General features: G+C 38.3%; 1 protein-coding gene across 5 annotated transcripts in view; it reads left to right on the top strand.

Moving 5' to 3' along the window:
* Positions 1–26362, top strand: part of TTC8 (tetratricopeptide repeat domain 8) — a 59914-nt gene that overhangs the window by 508 nt on the left and 33044 nt on the right. For 2 of the 5 annotated variants that reach the window (XM_019461988.2, XM_019461983.2), the window contains exons 2-7: positions 11068–11097; positions 16346–16466; positions 17806–17869; positions 17977–18136; positions 18337–18426; positions 20513–20557. In XM_019461988.2, the coding sequence (XP_019317533.2) occupies positions 11068–11097; positions 16346–16466; positions 17806–17869; positions 17977–18136; positions 18337–18426; positions 20513–20557 (510 nt within the window). The remainder of the gene's footprint in view (positions 1–11067; positions 11098–16345; positions 16467–17805; positions 17870–17976; positions 18137–18336; positions 18427–20512; positions 20558–26362) is intronic. The other 3 variants (XM_019461985.2, XM_019461984.2, XM_019461986.2) reach the window with 3 other exon arrangements.

Below are 26362 nucleotides of genomic sequence, written 5' to 3' on the forward strand. Positions count from 1 at the left end.
TTCATATGGATGGGCTCTTAAGTTCTCTGCGTGTGCGTTATTAATTTCTAAAACAATTATGTATAAAGATCTGTAACTTCTCACCTCTTGTTGAAATAGTTGCCTTATTGTTGTTGTTGTTGTTGTTGTTGTTGTTATTTGGATCAAACGTTGTGATCCTCCCACTTCATGTGAAGATTGTTGTCCGGGAGTGAAGGAGGCTTTGATTCTGGGACATGAGTGCAACTTGAGGCAGGAAATGCAAAGTTAGAGAAATGAGAATCTACGAGGGGAAGAGATACATTTACTATTAGGAGGGAGGGATGGGGAAAGAGTTTCCCTGAAAGAAGGAATGATGGCATTGATTAAAAGACCTTAAATAAACTACAGTGCTAGTTTAGTTTTGTTCTCTTAAATGAAGTGAGAGATTAAATCAAGAGAGTGAGGATGGCCATATACTGTGTGTGAGAGGAACAACACCGGTGGCAGGTAGTTCCTGGAGAAAAAGGGAGAAGAGGAGCAGAGCTGTGGCAGTTTGTCAGTGCTTCTAGTAAAAGCTGGTTTCCCAGCTTTTCCTTTAGTAGTGTTGCCTTGGAGATATTAGGGAAAAAAAAAAAAAGGAGAATTGAGGGGAGTTACATAAGTGGAGGCCTATGTGTGAATACTGTTATTAGGCTCTGCCTTGTTGCATGTGAGCAAGTGGATGACAGATAACCTGTTGAGGTGAACATACAGACTTTCAGATAGGTAGAACATCTCTCCTGTAACAATCCATGTTAGTGAGAATGCTAAGCTCGATTCTTTTGGGTTAGTTCGTGTTCATTAATAGGACTGTGTTTCCACAGGGAAGCATTTTTCCAAGCGTGTTTCTTGGCACAGTTAGTCCCACAGGTGGTACTCAAAACAAAACAAACAAACAAACAAACAAAAAACAAGGTTCCGGATTCCACAATCAACTATGTCTGGGAACTGTTACAGTACCTTGACCCCTTTTCGTTTTGTACAACAAAAGTCTGTTAAAACCCTACGATGGACCGGGCACTGCTCTAAGCACAATGGTTTGCAAGAGCTCTACATGCTGTTTCTGTTTTTCCATTAATTTAGGGTAGTTTCCATTCTGTGTTCCACAGAGCTGTTGCCCAAGAGCTGCTTAGCGACAGAAAGTTTCCTCGCTAAATTCATCTGGGGACAGTATATTTCCTACTTGAAGATTCAAGATTCATACTAAAGCCTCTGGGTTCTGAAGAAAAGAAATGTAATTTTGTCAATACAATAGTTCTGAAACTTATTTGACCTCTGCTACTCTTTTGGCAGTGGGCAAGGGTTGGGTATCTTCATTGTTACCGTACTAGGGAGATGTAGTCTCATGGTGAAATGTTATAAGCAAAGGAGCAGTGTTTTTATTAATGGTTAAGATCCTATACTCTTAATAACATATAATCATAGCACATTCAGTACAATACTGTGCCTGTGAATTCAGATTTAGTTTGTGCTAGGCACTGTGAGCAGGATTTTATATGTGTTCAACCAAATGACCTTTGTTGAGTGCTTACTGCTTACTAAGTTGTGTAAATTATGGGTATTTCTATGCTTAGAATAACCTTGCAAAATAGGTAACAAAAATAGTAGCTAACATTTATTGAGTATTTACTCTATGTCAGGCTTGGTTCGGAGGGTTTTAGAAGTCATCTCATTTAATCCTCATCCCTCTTAGGAAATTGGTACTGTTTCACCCGTTTTACAGATTAAGTGCACTGGGGCACAGGGTTAAGTAATTTGTCCAAAGTTACAAAGCTGATAAATCCATTTACTTTGTCCATACTGTGCTCCCTCTTTGGCCCCGATGTAGCCTAATATTTCAAAGCTGTGTGTTTCTCAACTTTTCCCAGTACATTTTCCCATCTACCGTGCCTTTTTCAAGATTTTAGCTAAATGGTAAAGAATTTTAACATACTTGTGGATTAAAGGCTTTAGAAAGTCCTGAAGGAAGGTGACCTATCTAATTTTGATAAAGACAGTATTCTGAAACTTACTTGATCCCTGGTGCCTTCGGGGTGGGGGGCGGATGGGGGAGACAGAGATAGATTTCTCCCTTGTTATTTTGGAGAGATGCCATTTTGGAAAGTGCATGGTCAAGGCAGAAGTGTTTTCATTAATGGTGAAGATGGGGCCATAGAGGGACCTTGCTCCTTTTTATCTAGGAAGAGTAAGATAAACAGATTTAGGGCTTTGCAGTCTCCTGAATTAGCAGCTAAATAAGGTAAGGGCTTGTGTCTTTTTACTTGGTTTCTTGTACAGCTGTCATTAGGCCTTATTGGCCCTCTTGAAAGATTAAAGACTTATTACAAGGCATGTTTGGTAGAACCGTGATTTTGATAATGATAATGAAGAAAAAAAGACACAGGTTTATATTGGGAAATACTGCTGTTGTCATTGGTTAACCATTTGACATGGTTAAGATCATTAGGGCAGTCGATTTTGTTAGGTCCTGGCCTATTCTATTGTCCTATTTGCTGTGGATTTGAAATAATGGTCCATAATGTGATACATAATTAATGTCTACTGCCATAAACATTAAAAAATGTTATGCTTTATTACTATTTTCTTGTTATGAGCAGGGGTTGTTAATGGGTTTGATGTAAATATCAGAGTAGGCTTAGGAGAATGAGTACCAGATCTAGAAGAAATTTATGATACTCCTTTCCTTTCTAATCCTTTTTATTTGTTTTGCTGAGGTAGTTTATTTAAGTAGGAACTATATATATATTGGCAGAACAATGAGCAGTATTTCATTGGGAATAGAAGTTTAGCTTTATATTACCTTATCAAACTGGGCTTTAAAATTTTTTTTTTTTTTCAACGTTTTTTATTTATTTTTGGGACAGAGAGAGACAGAGCATGAACGGGGGAGGGGCAGAGAGAGAGAGGGAGACACAGAATCGGAAACAGGCTCCAGGCTCCGAGCCATCAGCCCAGAGCCTGACGCGGGGCTCGAACTCACGGACCGCGAGATCGTGACCTGGCTGAAGTCGGACGCTTAACCGACTGCGCCACCCAGGCGCCCCAAAAATTTTTAAGTTTTATTTATTTATCTTGAGAGAGAGCATGAGAAGGGAAGAGGCAGAGAGAGGAAGAGAGAGAATCCCAAGCAGGCTCCACGAACTCATGAACCGTGAGATCATGACCCAAGCCAAAATCAAGAGTCCGAAGCTTTTAACCAACGGAGCCCCCCAGGCACCCCACCAAACCGGGCTTTTGATAGCTGGATAGGGCTGCTGAAAAGTTTGTAGGGTTCACTTATGTGTTAGTTATTTTCTGACCCAGCCTTTAAACACTGTTTTTTCACTGTGTGTTTTTCCTTTTTAATTAGGTAATTTTTAATTTTTAAAATTTGAATATAGTTGACACCATGTTACCTTAGTTTCAGGTGTACAACATAGTGATTCAACTTCTCTATACTATGCGGTGGTCACCCCAAGTGTAGCTACCATCCGTCACCATACCATGCTATTACAATATCACTGATCATAAACCCTATGCTGTACCTTTTATTCCCATGACTTATTCATTTCATAACTGGAAGCCTGTATCTCCGGCTCCCCTTCGCCCATTTGCCCATCCCTCTCCAACCCTCCCCTCTGGCAACCATCCGTTTATTCTCTGTATTTGGGTCCATTTCTGCTTTTTGTTTTGTCTTTTAGATTCCACATATAACTGAAATCATATGGTATTTGTCTTTTTCTGTCTGACTTATTTCACTTAGCGTAATACCCTCTAAGATCCATCCATGTTGTTGCAAATGGCAAGATCTAATTTTTATGGCTGCATAATATTCCATTGTACATATATACCATATCTTCCTTTTCCATTCATCTATCTGTATGGTTGCTTCCATATCATGGGTATTGTAAATAATGCTGCAGTAAATACAACAGTGCATCTGTCTTTTCAAATTAGTATTTTCATTTTCTCTGGGTAAAGACCTGGTAGTGGAATTACTGGATCATATGGTATTTCTATTTTTAATTTTTTGAGGAACCTCTATGCTGTTTTCCACAGTGGCTGCACCAACTTACATTCCTACCAACACTACATGAGAGTTGACCTTTGTGTCCCTCCACTCCCATCCTTAATTCTCAGCCCCATAGGTTCCTAAACATATATTTACCTTTTCAAATAAATGCAATTGCATTATGGACATTCTTAATTCATTTCTTGATTTGAGGGCCAGTTGTTGTTTTTTTTTTTTTAATCAATTAAGGAAATTCTTCCCAGATTCCTCCAGGAGAGTCTTCCTTCCTTCCTTCCTTCCTTCTTTCCTTCTTTCCTTCTTTCCTTCTTTCCTTTCTTTCTTTTTTCCTTTTTCCCACTGAGATTTCTTTATGCAGTTTATCAGAAATATATACATTGAATTCTTTCAGAATTAAAAGCTTTTAATTGATTTTAACAAATTGGGAAGAGATATGAGAAAAATGTATTTCTCATATTTATTTATTCTTTATCTGTTAGATGTTAAAAATGAACAATGAAATATTCTTCCCTTTATTTTTTTAATTTTTTAAAAAAATATTTATTTATTCTTGAGAGAGAGAGACAGAGAGACAGAGCATGAGCAGGGGAGAGTCAGAGAGAGGGAGACACAGAATCTGAAGCAGGCTCCAGGCTCTGAGCTGTCAGCACAGAGCCCGACACAGGGCTCGAACCCACAAACCGTGAGATCATGACCTGAGCCGAAGTTGGACGCTTAACAAATTAAGCCACCCAGGTGCCCCTTCCCTTTATTTTTTAAAGTTGATTTATTTTGAGAGAGAGAGAGAGCAGGGGAGGGGCTGAGAGGGAGGGAGAGAGAGAATCCCAAGCAGGCTCTGCACTGTCAGCACAGAGCCCAACCTGGGGCTTGATCCCATGAACGGTAAGATCATGACCTGAGCCAAAATCAAGCCCAAACCACTGGGCCACCCAGGCGCCCCCAGGAGGGCGTTTCTGATAGTAATTTTGTTATTGGGATTTCTTGTGATGCTGTCTTTGTTTCAGTGGAGGAAGGTAATTGACGGAGAGACTACCAATCTATGAAAAGTTAACAGAAATGTGATCAGAGCAGAAGCAGATGGTCCTCAGCTCTGCAGTCAGATGGTTTATCTTCACATCCTCCTTTAACCTTTACGAATTTTTTGAGGCTTCAACATTTCAGAGTACTTTTCCCCCACAACTTCCGATTACCATTCCTGTGCCACCAAACTGATTTTAGTACAAATGAATGACTCTGAAGCAGTTCCTGGACACGTGGAAGAGCAAGGAAATTAAAATATTTTTTTCTGAGGGTCAAATGGATTCATTTTTGCTTTTTTTTTTCCTGCCCCTAAAACAAAAATAGCTTAAAAAAATTTTTTTTAACGTTTATTTATTTTTGAGAGAGAGAGACACTGAGTATGAGTGGGGGAGGGGCAGAGAGAGAGGGAGACACAGAATCGGAAGCAGGCTCCAGGCTCCGAGCTGTCAGCCCAGAGCCTGACGCGGGGCTTGACTCACTAACGGCTAGATAGATCATGGCCGGAGCCTAAGTCAGAAGCTTGACCTACTGAGCCACCCAGATGCCCCAAATAGCTTTTGTTTTAGATGTTGTTTTTCACTTTTGGTTTTGCTTATTTTTGTGCCAGGTGAGGAGAGCCTCTCTAAAGTGATTTGTTATTTGTTAATCTTTCTTTAAGTTGGTCCACAGAGCTTCCCAAAAAACCTCTTTTGGTTCTGATATATCAACCTTTTGGGATAAGTCCACCTCTGAGACTATGTCTTCTACATTTATTTCTCCTGTAAGAGATACAATTTTGGTATAGTATCATCAAAAATACTTAGGTCGTGCTTTGTACTTTCCATTAGGACATCTGGATTTTATTTAATTTTGATTCTTGCCAAAGTCAGGGTAGTCAGGTTGGCCAGAGAGGTATGATATACAATGAAATAGCATGTTTCTTTAGAGTCATACATTTTTATTTGGACACAAAGAGACTTAAGGATAGGTTGTTGACTGTAATAATATGGTATTTGGTAATGTGGAAAGGTTCTTGAAGAAGATGGATTGTAAACTGTTTTTCCCAGATTCAGAATAGTGAGACTTAAAAGGGCATGGTGTGTAACCATGAAGGACATTTAAGATTCTGATCTCTTGAGAATATAGAGAAAGAAAGATAACTGGTTAATTTATTGTAGCTTCCCTGTTTGATAAAATACAGCACGAACAAGAAGTTTGAGAGACATTGTCTTTTTTCAAAGTGTTCTTTAAATCACGATTGAAAAAGTGCTTATAAGTTGTAAGATATAAAAGGGAGAAAGGCAAAATGGTCTTCCACACGGCGGTGTGACCTAGAGGGAATGCTTGCTTTTACAGCTCATGTCCATCATCCTGATTAGTTGCTTAATCTGATTACTGTTCCTTGTGTTCCATATGTCAGATACATGGCTTTAAAACCAGCCCCAATTTTTTTTTTAGCTCCATTATAATTAAACAGTTCATAAAATGTGCAGGTTTTTCAGGCAGTGAGGTTTTTAAGACAATATGCTTTTATTAATGGAGTAGATTTCTGATAGATTTTCAAGTTACGAAAATCAGTGATTCTGGGAGTGGGAGCGGGGGCTATATATCAGAACAGGAAAAATTCACATTCTCCTCCCCAGTCTCTACTTATAATGAGATATGTTACAGAGAGGAAGGGGTTATTATTGTAAATGACTTGAAGATGGAGAAAAGGCTGAAAGCCACTGGCTTAAGGGAAAGACATGGAACCAGGGGTCCCTAGTGAGCTCTGTGTTATTAGTTGATTGAGACAATGATCTGGTGCTCTAAGCAAAACAAACAAACAAACAAATCTTTCTGTGTGATTATCTAATTTAGTTCCTCTTTGGGGCCATGGAGACGAAGCCAGACTTAATCTTTTGATTCTATATGGAGTTCATTTTATGAATTTGTATTCCTGCTGAATTACACAGATGACATTCCTACTTGGCTGCTTGGTTGGTCCTTGGATTCTCCCTAAACCTTCTGATATCCACCAATTTCTGTGTTCTCTTTCATTGTTTTCCTTCGTGTGACTGCTAACTTCTGAATAATGTCTCAGAAGTTTCAGGGCCAAGCTGGGTCAGACTCACGAGCCAGCGTAAGTAATGGTGGCAATTAAGAAGTCGCATTCAGAATTATCTAGAGATTTGATACCCTGAAGTAATAGCAACGACCTAAGAGTAAGCCTTACCCTGGGGAGGAAGGAAGGAAGTAAACTGATGTGAATTGAAGTTGATGCTAATGAGCATTTGTTGGTTCCAGGCTGTGTCACTCCACTCTGTCCCCTTACTTGCTCTGAAGGAGAGTCAAAAGGTAGTTTTAATTTGATGAGACACAAGTGGGAGTTAGTTCTGGGTTTGGGAAAGGGAAGTAATAGAGAGTGTGGGGCTTTTCTGGTCATTATAGAAATGGTTTTATAAAGAAATTGTGCAACTGATATTTCTTATTGAAAGTGCGACCACCTTACACTTCACTAATTATGATAGCATATGGGGAAGGCCTCCAAACTATGAAATATTCTTAAAAATACAAGGTTTATTTATTTTATTTATTTATTTTTTAAAGTTTATTTATTTTTGAGAGAGAGAGAGAGAGAGACAGAGCACTAGTGGGGGAGGAGCAGAGAAAGAGAAGGAGAGAGAGACATACACACACAGAATCTGAAACAGGCTCCAGGCTCCTAGCTGTCAGCACAGAACCCGACGCAGGGCTCAAACTCATGAGCCATGATATCATGACCTGAGCCGAAGTCAAACACTTAACTGACTGAGCCACCCAGGCGCCCCCCCCCCCCCCCCAAGGTTTATTTTTAAAACTATGCTATGAAGTAGACACTATTTGCTCCAATTCGAGAGGAGCACTAGGTTATAGAGGTCGTGTGACTCGTTCAAGGTCACGTAGCTAAGTGGCTCCCTGAGGATCAAGCCCAGCCCTTCTGACTCCAGGGTATTTTGTACCCAACAACTTTGTACTCAACTCTGTCAATACCCATGGAAATGATTTGCTAGACCAAATGAACCTAACTTGCCGTTCCCTATTTGGTTGGATTAATTTAAATAACAGACTATAGTTGAGAGACCCAAAGGTGAAAGTCTCAGTGCTTTAAAAAAAAAAAAAAAAAAAAGTTTTGCCCTATCTCTAAATTAAAACATCCTAACTCTTCCTTCTTAATCCTGCTACTCTTGATGGATCTCCAGGCCAGTCATACGCAGCCTTGGTCTGGCACACCCTACAGCAGTCTGTTTTCATGCCTTGCTATGATCTCACATACTCAGCAAAGTGCGGGCTCTCGATGCAGAGTGTCTGGGTTCAAATACTGCCTGTACACTTTGACTTCAGAGTTTTCTCCTCTGTAAAATGGGGATGATAATACACCTACCTCAAAGGGTTGTTGTGAGGGTTAAGCTCATTAATGTATGGTAAGTGATCAAAAATGTTAGTTGCTATTGTCTCTGTATAGCTAGAGATATTTACATGTAGGATTCTGGCATTGATCTTTTTCTGAAAAGATTGTTGGTAATCTGGAAAGAGTCTGTGAGGAAAGTGTTCGGTGAAATTGATAAAATGATGCTGAACAGGGGCGTCTGGGTGGCTCAGTCGATTAAGCATCCGACTCTCGATTTCAGCTCAGGTCATGATCTCTCTGTTTGCCAGTTCGAGCCCTGCGTCACCGTCTGTGCTGACAGTGCAGAGCCTGCTTGGGATTCTCTCTCTCCCTGTCTTTCTACTCCTCCCCTGCTCAAGCTCTCTCTAAATAAACATAAAAAAAAAAAAAATGATGATGGGGGCGCCTGGGTGGCTCGGTCGGTTAAGTGTCCGACTTCGGCTCAGGTCATGATCTCGCGGTCTGTGAGTTCGAGCCCCGCGTCGGGCTCTGTGCTGACAGCTCAGAGCCTGGAGCCTGTTTCGGATTCTCTGTCTCCCTCTCTCTCTGCCCCTCCCCTGTTCACGCTCTGTCTCTCTCTGTCTCAAAAATAAATAAACGTTAAAAAAAAGAATTTGTTTAAAAAAAAAAATGATGATGAATATAGTTCATAGATCACTGGCACTCAGTAATTTCCGGAATAATATCTTTCTTTTTCTCTGACACCCTTCTTATCTCCCTTATTGTTTTACTCCTCTCCATCTAAGTCGTCTATAACTGGTCTATAACTTGAATATAGCATTTCATACATTGTATTGGCATTTATTTAATTATGTGCATTCCCCACAGAATGTTTTCAGCACCTAGCAGGGTGCAGGAATGTCCGGGGAAGCTTGTGGAACTAACATGATCGTGATCTCGGCCTCACTTCCTGTTTGGGCCTTGTCTCCATCTTCCATCTGCACAACCTCACCTGTCTTTACACTTGCCCATCTTCTCTGACCTTCTCACCTCACCTTCGTGGTGTGGCAAATCACAGATGTGTTCCTGTGGGGCAGAAGAACCAGATAGAGCATGAAGGCCTTCCTCAGTGATCAGAACACTGAGGCTGAGCTGCTGTTTGACTTTGGGAAGCATCTTCCTGTCCTTGGCAGAATGACAGGCCTCTAGCTTTTCCTTCCTATTAGAGGCTTCCAGCCCTTGTGTGTTTTGTTTTCCTTTTCAAGTATTGTCTGCAGTCACCATGGGTAAACTTTTTTTTTCCCTGTGTGGAACTTATCTTCTATCTCTCCTACACTTGACGCTTCAATCCTGCCTTATTATCTTGAACTCATTTTTTAATCTCCTAGATGCACTGGCAAGGAAGAGCCTGGCTTCTTTGTGTGACCTTGAGCAAATTACATGACATCTCTGAATGTGTTTCCTTATCTGTCAAATGGATAACACCTGCCTCCCTCCGGTGGTTGTTATGAGACTCAAGTGAGATAATGGGTCATACAGACATGTATACAAATAAACAGAAGAAGGAATAGAAAGGGTTACTCCTCTGTCATCTCATTGCCTGTGTCGGTGTGTTTCTTTAATTATGGACTGTGGGTTCTAGGCAATCTGTGCTTTTCCAGATCTTCCTGATGCATGCTGGAATTGAAAACCTCCAACTGCCATGTATTCTTAGTTGCTGTTTTGTGTTCGGTTCAGCTGCTTGCCGAATATTCTCTAAATCCCACCCTCCAGGGCCTTTGCTTTTGTAGCCTAGCTTCATCTTTGCTTCTCGTGTTCCTACCGTGTATCGTGCTATAGAAATTGCTTACCCTTGCATGGTGACCAGATGGCTTCAACATTGCTTGCACACATAATATATTCTTTAAAAAATATTTTGAGTATTCTCCTTGGGTTTTAGAGCTGTAGAAAGCAAGGCTAGGAAGGATTTTTTTTTTTCCCTTTCTCTTTTTTCTTAGTAGCTTCCCTGATAAAACATGCTGCCAGTGAAGTGTTCAGCACAGATTGCTAACTGTAGATATAGAAGTATAGATTATTTCATAAATAAATTTGTTACAAGTCTGACTTTTCCCCAGTGGATTTCTATTTAATTTGGACAGGAAAAAACCCTGAGTTTGTTAGCACCTGACACTAATATGTATGACATAGTCTATTCATACACATTTCTCGGAGCACATTACAGTTGGAATTACTTTTTTATTTTTAGCTGCTAATCCCATTTATGTGGAGTAGAAAGATTTATAGTATGTTGTGGATTTTCTTCCTCCTCCCCAAGTGATTAAAGTCTGAATGCTTTAACCACCATGAATATAAGGAAGTGTTTCCTTGGTATAGCTGTAAAATTGTTTTTAATTTCTGAGATTTTGTGTCTTCATTAAACAAGTAGTTAAGATAACTTCTCTGTGCTTTAAATGAGGTTCGAGCAATTAGAATTTTCTGATCATAGCAAATTCAGCACTCTTCAGTGTATATTAGTTAACACACTAATACCAATATTAGTATTAGTATATGCAGAACTCTTGAGTACTTGTGGAGAAAGATTAAAGTTGATATTCGGATTTTTATTCAATGAGTTTGAGTCTGTCTACAAATACTTAATTCATCACTAAGACTTTTTATTTTAGAAACTGTATTTCCTAAAAATGTTTACTACCTTCTTAATGCTTTCCAGGAACCGGATCCTGAATTGCCAGTGACTCAGGTAAAGGGTTAGCTGCAACTGTTAGTTTAGAGAATACAATACTTCCTATTGCTTACTCGTTCCTATAGATTAGAAAACCTGCTGCATATCTATTAATGCTTTTATAAAATCAGCCTTCTCTACCATTCTGTAGAGTATTCTATTTCCAATATTTTTTTTGTATTTTTTTTTTTTATGTAGAGTATTCTATTTCCAGTATTTTTGTGTCTATGGGTGAGTAGTCTTATAGTCTTAAGACTTGAAATGACCAATGTTGACCAGAAAGATGAGAAAAATAGAGAAGGAAGCAAGGGAAACCAGGAGCTTAGGAACGGGGCCAAGAAGTCAGCAGAGCCCCAAATGTCTGAAAAGATTGTGATGGACAGGATGATATATCTTGAGTAAAGAGTAGGCTCACCCTGCCTGGGAAGGGCTCGATTTTAGAGCGAGGTGCCTGCCACCGTGAAGAAGACAGGAGGAGACACTGGCCAGATAGCCTTGTCTACCAAACTATCTTGGTTAGAGATGGGAGGTGGCCAGAGAGACCTGCTAACTGGAGAAGACGCAGTGAATGAGTCTGGAGAGAGCCCAAGGAGAGGAAGTGTGGTTAGGGGGACATGCGGGCCAGTGAAGCTTTTAACACAAGGGAGTTTCCAGTAAGTCTGGGAATAAGAACGGATGAGAGTGCTATAAATCACCCTAAATATTGCCAGGTGTTGGCCCTGCCACATGAGAGAGAATGCTAACAGTGGTTTTCAGTAAATAAACAACTTGAACCTCATATGTGGTTCCTATGAGTAATCATTCAACCTTTTCCAAGAGAGCAGAATACAAAATACTTTGATGGAGGCCTGTGTAGTATTATCAAGCAAGCACCGTAAAAGGTTAAAATGAAGCACTCTGTTCTTGAAAAGGATTTTAAAGGAATTTGTCTGCAGTGTTCGTAATTTTGATTTCCAAATTGATAGATGGTACTAAACTATTTTTTTGCATAATATATGCACAATTCGTTTGAGAAGGACCTAAATTATAAATAGAGTAAGTAATGTGCCTTTTCTTTTCAGTGATTTTGGAAGGTTTTGTTAAAATTAACGTTTATTTATTTTTGAGAGAGAGAGAGAGAGAGAGAGTGTGTGAGTGAATGCAAGGGAGGCCCAGAGAGAGGGAGACACAGAAGCTGAAACAGGCTCCAGGCTCCAAGCTGTCAGCACAGAGCCCGATGCAGGACTCGAACTCACAAACTGTGAGATCATACCTGAGCTGAAGTCGAATGCTTAACCAACTAAGCCACCCAGGTGCCCTGGTTTTGTTAAAATTAAATTAAAATGTCAATAATTTACATTGTTGTTATGGTTTTAAAACTGTAAATGGCATTTGAAAGTTTCAAACCATGCAGGGACTTCATGAAGGACCTGTATTTAGTATTACTTTCTTGTTCTGTTACTGTAGACTTAATTATCTATCACTATCTGGATAGTGATCTAAAAGAATAAAAAGGGAACAAGGCTGATGGGATTCTTTTGAGCTCATTATTCATACATTTTGCCTTCCTCTTTTGCACAACTTCAAAATAAATGAGGCTTTACAATAACAATTCAATATTTTGTGCTAAGTTTTCATTTTCGTAGAGTAGGCAGAGTGTCAGATGTTATACCGATTCTTATGATGGCTCGCTCAGGTTAGACAGACTGTTCCTTGGTAGCTTTATTCTAATAATCTAGCAAAATTGTTTCTTTTATGTCTTAAACTCTTGGCCTCCAATTTTGTATTAAAAGGAATGAGACAATTTCAGCATGTTTTGCTCAGTCAGTAGACTTTTTCACTTCTCGTAAGGCATTATTTTCCTTTCCTTTCCATCATTGCCTCAAGAATAATGTCCTGTAGACTACCTCAGTAGGTGAATGAGATGGGATTATGTTTTACAGATAAAGAACGATATAATTGACTCACATGCTTTTCCCTTTAAAAAAGTTCCTGCACTTCTGTGATTTTTGTTGATTTCACGGTACTTTCCAATACATAGGCATTCAAATATATTTACATAAACTGCATGACCCTGTCATGTAGTAACAACTTAAACATATTTAATAAAACCAATTTGTATTTTTTATTCAGATTCAAGGACCAGTTTGGGATCATCCCATTGTGCTTTGTTATGCAATTTAATGTAATCACTGATTAGTTTTGAACTTTTTGAAAAACTTAAACAGGATTTTAGGGCTGTAAAACATACTTGGCTTGTTTCCAAAATAAAATTAAAAAAAAATTTTTTTAAAGCCAAAGCCCCATCTGCTGTTTTCATTAAAATCTCAAGAATTGTTCACATTGCCAAGAGCAGTTCTTTGAATACAATCTGATGTTTAAGCAAGCAGTGATATGTGATTTTCAAGGTCATTTGTGTTAGGACAAGAGGAAAGTCAGGAAGATTAGTATTCTCAAAAAATGATGAAATTTAAAATTAAATAATAGTTTAAGTAGACTTTATTATAGATCTTTAAATATAAAAGATTCCCACCACGATTTCTACTTCTGAAGAATTAAATTTTAGAAACTGAAATATAGATCCATTTACCTTTTTGAAAAAGTGAAATCTTATAGAATAACCTTTTAAAAAAGATGTTCCTATTTGGCTTCTGAAGCATTTATTCATTTGGTGGTGAGGGAAAAGTAGATTTACTTTCTTTTCTTTTACTTAGCCTAATATTAAAAAAATTTGCACCTCCGTAATATCTGAGAGGTTAGTAGGAGGCTGGATGTCAGGAAGAATGATGGAGTTAACTATGAGATAACGGTATGTACATGCTAATTATTAAAAAGATATGTGCAGGGATAATTAATACCCAGCCATATAGGTGATACGATAATAATAAAAAGTTGACTTTTAGAAGGTTGATTTAACTAGGATTCCAAGTTGGAGTTTTAAAGTTTCATTAGCTCATCATCAGGATAAAAGTCCCTACACCTCACTGGAGCATACAGGGTCCCTCAACTGCCCTTTGCCTTTTTTCTCTAGCTTCTTCTCTGACTGCTGCCTCAGCTGAACCTGATTCTTCAACCATACTCAACTGTTTTGGAGTTGCCAAGCATGCCTTGAGCCCTCAAGCTAGCCTGCCCTTGTCCCGTTCTCTTTGCCTAATACATGCTTTCCTGTCTTTGCTACTAGCAAACTCTTTTCTCCTACCCTTCCTCTACTCCCAGGCAGCTGGGTGCCTCTCTCTGTACTCCCGTAGCATGCTCCAGACTTTTATCACTGCGCTTTCCCTACAACACCGAAATTTGTGTAAGCTAGTTAGCCGCGGCTTACTTCTCTCTGTCCCCAGGACCTGGCATGCCATAGGTGCTCCCTAGTAATATGGGAGTGAACCGTGGCACCCATATCCTGTTTTACTGTTTCAAAGAAAATGCTGCAATCCTTCCTGTCCACCAGCATGCTGAGCAAGGAATGCCCTTTTGAGAAATGAAAGCTGTCAGATCCTTGCAGGGCAGTATGAGCTGTGGAGACTCAAGATAAATCAGGATTACTTATTTCCATCTTTGAAGTTAAATTAAACCATGAGTTGAAGCCAGAGATGACTTCCCTGACCCCTGAGCAGAGTTATAAAGATCTGCCGACCTTCCTGATCTTTGATGAATGAAAACCTCCAATTGTTTCCACACTTTAGTGGCTCTTACAGTTAGATGCAGTTACGACTGAAATTTATTTATTTATTTATTTATTTAACAAATGAATTCTTTGATTCCATATTCTGCTTATTCAATTGTGTTAAATCCACACAGTTGAAACATTTTAAGTTATCTGAATCCAGTAAATCTCACACAGGAAAGTAGAAGCTAAAAAACCCAATCATCTAGCCAAATATAATTTCATTTTAGGAACCTACGGCTATGAAGGCAGCCTTTTTTATTCCCATTAAAGTGAAAGCATGAAGAATTTTCCTTTTCCTTAAGAACTTTTGTCTAATGTATGCATTCCAGTTATTTTAGCCCACGAAAGGATCTCTACTTTTTAATTCCTATAAAACTATTGTCTATACCACACACCTGCCACCTATCATGCCCTGCTTTGCCTTGTCAATTAATTCAGTAGGTGATGTGTTCAGGAAATTAGGATCCAAGTTTTAAGCTTCTCATGCTTCCTCTTCAGAACCTAGCCCAATGCTATGTAACTAGGAAGTGCTCCATAGGTGTGGACCGACTGATTGAATGCATCTTGGGTTCTTTACGCGAGGACTTTTTGGAACTCTGTAGCTCTCGTCTGTTCCTCTCTCAGTCTGTTCCTCCTTTAGCCGGCTTCACAGCCGGTTCCCTAGTATGGTGAGCCCTACCCTGCCTCCCGCCAAACTTCCCTCGCTGCTGCTTCCTCTGCCCTATAGAGTATCGGGTCTGTGCTGCTGCTCAAGGACACCGAGCTTACTTGTTCTCTGCTTCTGTTCTGTAGTGAAGCAGAAAGGTAAACATTTCTGATAAAGCTGTTTTAAATGTTGAGCAAGATATTTAATGGTGCACACCTTGACATCTAATTTCTCAAGGTAGAGTGAAGTTGATATTTTCCAGATTCCTTAATTACCTTTTCCATTCCCCGCCCCCCCCTCCCCCCCCCCCCACTTTCTAGCAGGTTTTCTACTGCCTAGATCACAAAGCAGCCAAGACTGTGTTGATTAGCTTCTTGGGAATTGGGAGAAATTGACCTTAGTTCAATTCAACATTTTTGGAATACCTATTATGTGCAAAAACCATAGGTGTTATGGAAAATTCAGAACTGAACAAGGTAAAAAGGCTTGTGTTTTGGGGAAGGGAGCTAACCTATGCCTGATAATTACAGTGTTTCTTGAATATGTGAGTACATTTGATGGAAGTGTAAAGAGAATGCTCTGTGAGAAAGACAAGAGGAAAGTAGGTTTAGAACTAAACCATCAGGGAGGTCTTCATGAGGGCCTTTGGTCCTGAAGGAGGAAGGCAGAAAGAGCACTGTGGTCAGAGCTTTCTTAATTGATTTTCGAATTATTATTCCAGTAAAATTTTCTCTGAAGTTCTTCTTTTACTTACAAAAAGGCATGTTAGAAGACTACTAGGTAATTGATCTAATGGGCATTTCTTGATTAGTAATGACCTTGTCTTGTATTAGTTTCTTGAAATAGCTCTTTATATTAGCATAATGTATTAAACGGTAAACATGCCTAATAAAATTTAGACGATAATAAATCTTCTATAGGCTAGGCAGTACTTCTAATACTACTTAATGTGTGCTTTATTTTATCCATGTTTATAGGCAGCTTGGATTTTGAAGGCACGGGCACTCACTGAAATGGTATATGTAGATGAAATTGACGTAGATCAGGAAGGAATTGCAGAAATGATGCTGGATGAAAATGCTATTGCTCAAGTTCCACGTAAGTATTGGTTTTTCACTTAAGTAAATGAAATGCCATTAGGAGGAAGAATACTACATGTGTATAAAATAAACACAAGACATTATATACATGAAAAAAACACTGCTTCAGGTTAATGGTCTCTATCCTGTCATATAGTACAAAGATTTTCCTTCCACAATTCAGTTACACTATCTTAAACTTAAGATGTGGGATTGCTGTATAAAACAATTTTTCAATACAAGCTATATTATGCATTTAAACAGATTTTATATTTAAAATGGATTCTAGCTGAACTGCTTATCTAATATAACAGAAAATTGTTTATCTGAGAGTCGAAACACAGGAAGCATCCAAACAACTCAAGTCTTCTAAAAGGATTAAAAAAAAAAAGCATCTTTGGACAACATCACTTCACTGTAATAATTGAAGGTGATTTGCTCTAATGCATGATATGAGGTGATGGGGTAATACACTGGCCTGTGAATGCCCACTGGGATTGCCGCAGAGGCCCAGCCCCCAGCTTGCAGATGTGTTGGAGCAAATGGTATTTAGTGATTACCATAATGTATGGTGGTCTTGCTGGTATTTATTAGTTATAACTGTTGTCAGTCATTTTTATGTTTTGAAAAATAATAAAAATATTTTTTAATGTTCATTTTTGAGAGAGAGAGAGACAAAATGCAAGTAGGGGAGGGGCTGAGAGAGAGGGAGACAGAGTCTGAAGCAGGTTCCAAGCTCTAAGCTGTTAGCACACAGCCCGATTCGGGGCCCAAACCCACAAACTGCGAGATCGTGACCTGAGCTGAAGTCGGACACTTCACTGCTTGAGCCACCCAGGTGCCCCAAGATAATAACTGTTTTAAAGCTTCAAATGGAAATTGAGGAAAAAAAATACATATGGTTCATGCTAAAATTCCTCCCCCCCCCCATCATTTTGTTCTTTTGGAGTTAAAATGTCTAAATTCTATATATTGTGGGTACATGATCTTTTGTTGGGAGAAGTTTGTATCAGAAATACACTATGAGCATAGAACCGTCTTTGGGTGCTCTGGAGTCTGCCAGCCTTGAGTTTGAAACCCACCTCTATTAATAGGTTGACCTGTTTACTAAACCCTCTAAGCTTTTGCTAAATGGGTGAATACAGCCTACCTTACAGACTTAGTGTGAAGATTAAATGTAAGAACATAAAATACCATGATTTTTAATAAATATCAGTCTCAAACACCTTTCCCTAATATATTTCCTGTTATTAACGTCTTTTTCACCAGGCCGGCATATTTCTGAAAATTACAACAGCTGACAGTTTTTACAGATTAATAACTAATCTATAAATTGAATTTGCCATCTCATGTCGTAGGCCCGGGAACATCCTTGAAACTGCCTGGAACTAATCAGACAGGAGGGCCTAGTCCAGCCATCAGGTATGTACTTCTGTTTCATACCTTCTGCCATTAAATTCTGACCAGATTGTATGAGAATCTTCCCTTATTGATCTTCTTGGTATTTTCACAATGTACGCTCTTCACAGGCCAGTCACTCAAGCTGGAAGGCCCATTACAGGTTTCCTTAGACCCAGCACACAGAGCGGAAGGCCTGGCACTATGGAACAGGCCATCAGAACACCCAGAACTGCCTACACAGCTCGCCCAGTCACCAGCACAACTGGAAGATTTGTCAGGCTGGGAACGGTAAATTCTGTCAGCTTTACCCTATCTTTGTATTACCAGAGTAGCTTGGTGTTACGTTATATCTTTTTTTTGCTGTTGTTACAGTGGAAAGTCACATGGCAGATTTTTTGAAGGTGGTTCTTTTTACTTATGCTCATTACACTCAATTTATATTTCCAGAGGGAGTTTCAGATTTCTTGTTCTGTCATTTTTCCCCATAGGCTTCCATGCTTACAAGTCCTGATGGACCTTTTATAAATTTATCTAGACTGAATTTGACAAAATATGCCCAGAAACCGAAATTGGCAAAGGTATGTACTTAAAATGATTTTATGTTATGAAGTAGTAATGTTAGATATGTTATCCTGATAACATTGTAGGAAATAAAAAAAATTTCTTTTGTGAAGGAAAGGCCATATCTTGCTTGAAATGGAAATGTTTAATTACTGTGTAAAATTTCTCTTAGTCTTTTGAGTTAAGGAAAGTCAATCAGAAATAAAGTATACAATACCATTGCATAGGAAATTGTAGTCACTTATAACAAAAAATAGTAATTGATAACAAACAAAGCAGACAAGCAGCATCATCTTCATGGAATGAAATTTAGAAGGTCATCGGTGTGTGTGTGTGTGTGTGTGTGTTTTCCTTTTCCCTCTTGGACTATTCTCAGAAAAATAATTTTCTATCCTTGTAGAATTTTATGACTGTCAAAAAGAAGATGAAAAAAATATGTTCGTTTAATTACTAATTAGGCAAGCATCTCCATAAGCCATTGTCTGGCTTGAGTGATCCTCATTGAGAATTACCTTACTAATTCTAACTACTCAAAGATTAGATGCTCCTTTATGTTAAGGAGAAAGGGAGAGTGAAAGTAAGTGTGTGTATGTGTGAGAGTGAGAAAAAGAGAGACTGAGAGGGAAAGGTGGGGCCCGTGACCTTTCTAGTGTAAAAATAAACTTGAAGTTGAGCTTGGAATAATTCAGAGACATGAGCACTTAGCTGTTGCTGAAACTGGTCTAACCCTAGCTCAAGTTTTTAGCTGTAATGTCTGTGAATTCTGTGCATCAGTGCTGAGCTCATTCTGAATCTGAATTCTAATGGCATTTAACATATTTACTAAATGTCAAACACGAGGTTATATAAGAATGGACATGAACCATACAGACTTGAAATTAAAAGCTGAAAAAGAAATGTCAGTTGATAGGAAATTAGCCTGTAATAATGCCCATGATGTTTTAATTTCTCATTTGACAGCAATCCTGTCAACTTCATTTAGCAAAATTGTAAAGCTATGTGTATTTCCCTTACCTTCACGAGAGTGAAGTATTAACAGCAACTCATATGGAGTATCCGGCTCCCCTGCCCTTTTCAGCCATTTGTTTGAGGTGGCTGGATGGCTGGTTGGTACCATTGCTGTTTTCTATTCAGGGAGTGTAGCCCATGGAGGCATCTCCCTCAAACTATGATGCTTCCAGGACAGACCTGGTCTGTTACTAGATTTAAACTGAATCAGATTTTGTGCTTTTTTATAGAAGTAATGCCAGGTTTTTTTTCTGTCTTTGGTTTCCAATTTGCCTTTACTCATCAAGACTCATTTCTAGCATTGATTGCTTGAGTCTCTACTCCTTTCATAGCAACGGGGGCACAAGCTGTACTCTTAACTTTTCTTCTTTATCACCGAGCAAATGGAGGGTCAGGTATAGTTTTTAAAAGAAGGGACTTGTCCTGATTTCTTTTTTCTTCCTTTGGTTGCCTCTTAAGTCTTCTTTGTTAATAATCTTGATACGCTAACCTCTTTGCAAGGGTGCATTGATGGTTTTATGGACAAACATGATAACACTAAGAGGTAATTCGGTCAATGCTTATTTATCCAGATGAGCTGGGGGAAGTATTAAAATAATGGTTCTCAGACCTAGCTGCACATTAGAGTCATGTACACATCCCACTTTACACCTAAGATCTACTTTGTTTCAGAAGGAATTTCCGGATTTTTCCCATGTCTAAAGTGTCATTATCATTATCATAATGACTGTATAACATGTGCGGAGTGTATAAAAAAATGGGCTGAATCTGTTTTAGGATAATGTCAGAGTTGGTCTTTTCATCTCTCTTTGTAGTAAAATAGTGTATATAATACGAAAAACCTTGTTCAGTTATTTCAGTTTTCCAGTTTGTAAAAACAAGAATCAAGTATAAATCACTGTATTTGAAAATGCTGATTATAACAAATGATGGATAGACCCTTTACTTATGAAGGCATGTTTAGTGTACCTGTTATTTTGGTTCAACCCAGCTGCTGTCAAAATGGTCTGAGTATATCCGTATCAGATATACCAATAGAGTGCTTTTGGTAAAATAAAATCTAATGTATTTTTGGCCTTTTTTTTTTCTTCATAGGCTTTGTTTGAATATATCTTTCATCATGAAAATGATGTTAAGACTGTAAGTTTTGAATTCATGCTCTTTTCTTTTATTGTAATTTTTCTGACTTTGGGGATTTCAGTTCTGAAATGTTCTATTTCTGACCTTATAAACAGACGGAATTATTAAAAATTGGAGCATTACTAATACTTTCAAATCCACTGTTATTTTCAATAGGAAAAGTTGTATAAATATAGAAGAGGTAAGAACTGTGCCTGGTCCATAGACTAGATTTCCACTAAAAAGCAAGATATAGATAGTTGAGAATATTGTATAATGTGCTTTTGCTACAGTTTATTTTTTATACTAATAGCGTTGTTGATCCATTTTTTTTCTGTAGTCCATATAGTGAATTATAGGTTTATTAATATGTGTATTTCTGGTTTTTTGTAGCGCGCCCCTTATCCCTCCTTTAACATTTTATGATAGAAAAATTCAAACACACAAGTGCAGAGAATAATATAATGAGCCAGTATCACCCATCACCCAGCTTCAATAATACTTAAATATCTTTGTAGTCTCTTAACAGACTTTTAAGGTTATATGCATAGGACTTCTTCATTTATAAAAAGTTTTTTTTTTTTTTAACGTTTATTTAAGAGAGACAGAGCATGAGCAGGGAAGGGGCTGAGAGAGAGGAAGACAGAGAATCCGAAGCAGGCTCCATGGTCCAAGCTGTCAGCACAGAGCCCAATGTGGGGCTCATGAACCATGAGATCATGACCTAAGCTGAAGTTAGACACTTAACTGAATGAGGCACCCAGGCGCCCCCTCACTTTTTACATGCTAATATGCAAATGACCAGTAACTTCACAAATTTTGTCAAATTGAACGTAGTTAATTCTGCAGTGTCTAATGATAGTACTTTCCCTCATTTTCTTATTAGTTTAGGGAAAAAGCTTTATATGCATATGTTAAATATTCAGGGAAATAAAAACGTTTTCCTCAGTTGTGTTTTCTGTGTGTCAACCACAATGCCATATACTAGGAAAACTAATAAAAATATATTTTTTTCCTGACTCTATCAGGCATGCAGTCCAGCTGAGAAAATAAAATTGGCATAATGAGACAATTAAAGAGGTACTTGCCAAGCTGTGAAACTGTCACCAGGTAGCAAAGGGGAAAAAAAATTCAAAAGCGTGATATTAGTAAAGATCCACAAAGTAAGTCAGATTTTTGGGAAGGAGGGGAAATAAACGTAAAGAAAGGGTTAAAAACAGGAGCAAGATAATGGGGTGAGAAATAAATAGGCCATATACTAAGAAGTGGGAGCATCAGAGAGACATTTTTAAAGAAAGCAGTGGCAGAACTTGATGATAGATTCGATGTGGAGGACAGAGGAAAGAAACATGTCAAATCTGCCTCCTAAAGATGCTACAAGAAGAATGATTGTTTTACTAACAGGAATGGGATAATTAGGGAAGGAAGTCAGTTTCCAAGGAAGCTGGGTAATTCACTTGAAGGCATTTGTAGTTTGAAACTATGACAGGCTATCCAAGTGCAGATACTTGCATGTCCTGGAAGATGTGGTACTAAATGTAGGTGAGAGCCTAGGCCCAATACACAGAATGTAGAAGTTGTCTGTGATGAGTGCTAGTGGACGTGGCCACGTAGGGAAGAGAGGAAACTAAGGTTGGAGCAGAAATCATGCACATTTCTGTAAATAAGTCAGGACACGCCTTTTTCACTTCATGTAAAGCTGGTCAGAGTCACAGTATGACACGTAAAATCATAGAGTTATACCGTCATTATAAAGAAACATCCAAACACCGTTCCTATTCATAAATGAGTCAGTCTCTACTCTACATAACATAAAGCTGTATCTTGACTTTTGGAGGATTTGTTTATTGAAGAGACCTTTGTTCTTTCATCCCCAGATTTCTGAGCCACCGTGGTGTGCCAGGCCCTGATCTAGCCCTGAGATTACAGAGTGAAGCAAGCAGACAAAAATCTCTGCTCTTTTGGAGGTTATATTCTGGTTGTGCAAGGAATAGAGATAATTAGCACATTTAGAAACACGTAACATGTCATGGGATAGTACGTACTACAGAAGTGAAAGAGCAGGGAAGCGAAGACAGTGACGGGGGAAGATGCCATTTTGGATGGGGTGGGAGGTGGTCAGTGAAATCCACTCTGAAAAGACACTTAATCGGAGACCTGATGGCGGGGGGCAGACCGTGCAGTTCTGTTTAGGAAGAATATGGAAGTCACAGAGAATAACCGCAAAAACCCTAAGTGGGAGCATGCGTGGGTTGTTCGAGGAGCAAGAAGGAGGCAAGGGTGGCTGTAGTGAGGTCTGTGAGGGGAGGAGTTGTAGGCCATGGGTTCAGAAAGACAGATCATATGCTGTTTGGAGATCACAGGGATGACGTCTTTATCAATACATTCATCTCAAGGATGTCATTCTACATCTTGGCATTGATATAATGGCGTTGAGGAATAGGAGCCACAGTGAAATAAAATAGGATTTATTCTCTGCACTAACTGAACTTCTCTTCTAAAGATCCTAAGGATCTTAAAGACTCTAAAGATTCTAACAGACTTTAACCTTTACGTATGATGTATTATAGAATGCTTTCACAGTTCTTCATATTCATTGATTAAAAACATTTGATCTTAAACAGAGCAACGACTTTCAAATTTTTTATTTAAACAACACAAACCTTTCTCTTCAAACAAAATCTTATCCAGACCCTGCTGTAGAAAACAGACAAAAAGCAGGGCTGCAGGAGTTCAAGCAGAAGTAACAGACCAAGAATACACCCACTGGGCCACCTCCTTACTCCTCCCCTCTCTGAGCTCCTGCCCTTAAGTAGGGCTCTTAAATCCTAGGGCTCTTAAGTAGTTCCTAAATCCAGCTGTTTCTGAATCACCTGGTGAATTTTATTTATTTTATTTATTAAAAAAGTTTTTTTTTTAACATTTATTTATTTTTGAGAGAGAGAGACAGAGTGTGAGTAGGGAAGGGACAGAAGAGAAACGGAGACACAGAATCAGAAGCAAGCTCCAGGCTCTGAGCAGTCAGCATAGAGCCTGATGTGGGACTTAAACTCATGGACCACAAGGTCATCACCTGAGCTGAAGTCAGACGCTTAACCAGCTGACCCACCCAGGCACTGCTCACCTGGTGAATTTTAATGTCATGGATTTCTGGATCCCTGCTAGACTTCCTGAATCAGAATCCCCACGAGTATGTCTGGTCAATCTGTTGTTTGTAAAACCTCCACAGGCAATGCTAGTTTTCAGCCAGGATTGGGAACTACTGCTGAAGAATATAGCTTGAAAAGCGATGATTAATAGAAGGCTGGGGGGGCACCTGGGTGGCTCAGTCTGTTAAGCATCTGACATTGGCTCAGGTCATGATCTCGTGGTTTGTGAGTCCGAGCCCCGTGTCGGGCTCTGTGCTGACAGCTCAGAGCCTGGAGCCTGCTTTGGATTCTGTGTCTCCTCCTCTCTGTCTGTCCCTTGCTCATGCTGTGTGTGTGTCTCTCTCTCAAAAATAAATAAACATTTAAAAAATTAAAAATCGAAGGCTGGAATGCTAGGCCTCCTAATGTAGGCAAATAGAGCTGGGAGCATGAACAGGACTTGAGGACCAGAGCTTGATATAACAAACAAATAGGAGGGTGTGTGTCTCCTAGCTCAATGAAAGAAGTCCATAAATTAAGAGAAAAAGCACAGCAAAAATGACTCTCAAACAGATCTCAGTAGCAAGGAAGTGATACAAACTACCGTTGAGAGCTGGAGTCCCCATTTACAAATTTTATATTTTTATTCTTTTTAAAAAATTTTTTAAAAAATGTTTGTTTTTGAGAAAGAGAAAGAGCACAAACCAGGGACGGGCAGAGAGAGAGGAAAACTCAGAATCCGAAGCAGGCTCCAGGCTCTGGGCTGTCAGCGCAAAGCCCGATGTGGGGCTTGAACCCATGAGCTGGGAGATTATGACCTGAGCAGAAGTTGAACGCTTAACCGACTGAGCCACCCAGGTGCCCCTGTATTTTTATTCTTCAGAACAGTGAAAGACTCAATACTCTAGAAACAAGCAACATTGAGCACAATTTTTTACTTTTTTGGAAACAGATCCTTATGCTTCATTAAACAACACTGTTGAGAAAATTTGTTTAAAGACTTTCTTTTAGACATTTGATTAGTGAAGAATGAAAAATAATTTAAACTAGCAAACAATAGAGACTTATGGATTCATATATATCTGATTCATATATATCTCAGTATATATTCATATACTGACTTATATATATCTCTGCACAGTGAACAGAAACAAAACCAAACAAATGTAAAAGGACAACAGAAGAATGAAATATGTATATAAGCATGATTTAAAAATGTTAGTGTTTGTTAAATAGGAAAAAGCTTATCTAAATTTGTTAGGAAAATTTTGTGGAAATGGAAATGATCCAGTGACAGAAAATTGACATTAGAGAAAATGCCAGTAAACGAGCACACTAGAGATGCACTTTCTAACACAAAAAAGTAAGTTAAAGAATTTGGACTTTCAATTTCACATTTCTGAAATTTGAAAAAAAAAAAATGCTGGGAAAGAGTGGAGTAAATTGTTACTCTGATATAGATGATATTTTAAATGGTACAATAATTTGGAAAAGAGTATGGTAATATAAAACAGAATAAGATAACATATTCCTATTGTGTATGTAATTTTAACTTTTTTTTTTTTTGTAATTTTAACTTCTTAAGAAATTTCACAAGTGCTCTATTTGCAGATGTTCATTGTAGCATTAGCCGTAGTAACTAAGCAATCCAGATTAACAACCTAAGTTACACTACACTGCATCCTAGCGTTTTATGCAGCCATTAAAAAAATCATAATTACAAAACGGGCAGAAACAGAAAAGTGTTATAATGTTAAGCCCACAGAATATAACATTTAGTACGTATGTTAAATAGTTATTAGTCTAAATATGTACTATAACATATGCTAGAAGGTATTACCAAAAAAAAAAAAAAAAGGAAATAAAAGTATTATAGAACTAAGGCGTGTTAATTCTACAGATATTTGTTAAATGCCTCCATGGTGCCAACGGTAAATTGAAAAGAGTACGACAGTAAATTGAAAAGCTATACCTTGTGGCAGTAATGGAAAGTATCCAGTTTTACCAAAACTTTATCCAATTTTTTCCAAAATTTTCAATAATGTTATAGCAACTTTTCATTTATAAGTTTAGCTATAAATTAGGGGCAGTAATAAAATAAAATATTTGTAATTAATTATATCCTGCTTGTTATTTTCATCTGCTTACCCTCAATACATGTATTTTATAGAACATGAAATTAAGAAATTTTTGTTTTTATTTTGTGAAAAGCACAAATTGTTGGTTCCTCTGTTTTCCTTTTTATTCATGAATTTATTGATTGGTTTATTTCTCGACTGGGTTATTCTTGAAACAAATAATTATTGGGTACTGTGATGGATGTGAGGAGGATCGAGCAGGACAGATGCCCTGTTTCTGTTTTCTTACTCTGTTATGGACTCATTGCATTATAGTTCTGTTATGGATCAGATTGTCCCATTAAGATGTCATTTTAGATTTTTATCACAAATGTTATTTTCTGAAAGGAAGAAGGATTTAGGTAATGAGCAGAAAGCATGCATTTTCATGCCTTTTTTCCACAAACTCTGTTTTATGACATTATCTGGAAAAAGAAAAGAGGAATTTTTTTTTTTTTTTTAACATTCTTAAGAAATCAGAGGTGCTTTTATACTGGTTACTTTGGGTGGCCTCCAGATTTCTTTTTAAATAAACCATTTCACACAAACACGAACATACAATAGACAAATGAGGATAATGT

Source organism: Panthera pardus, unplaced genomic scaffold (genome assembly GCF_024362965.1).
Source record: "Panthera pardus isolate Hobbes unplaced genomic scaffold, ASM2436296v1 HiC_scaffold_24, whole genome shotgun sequence".
Lineage (NCBI taxonomy): Eukaryota > Metazoa > Chordata > Mammalia > Carnivora > Felidae > Panthera > Panthera pardus.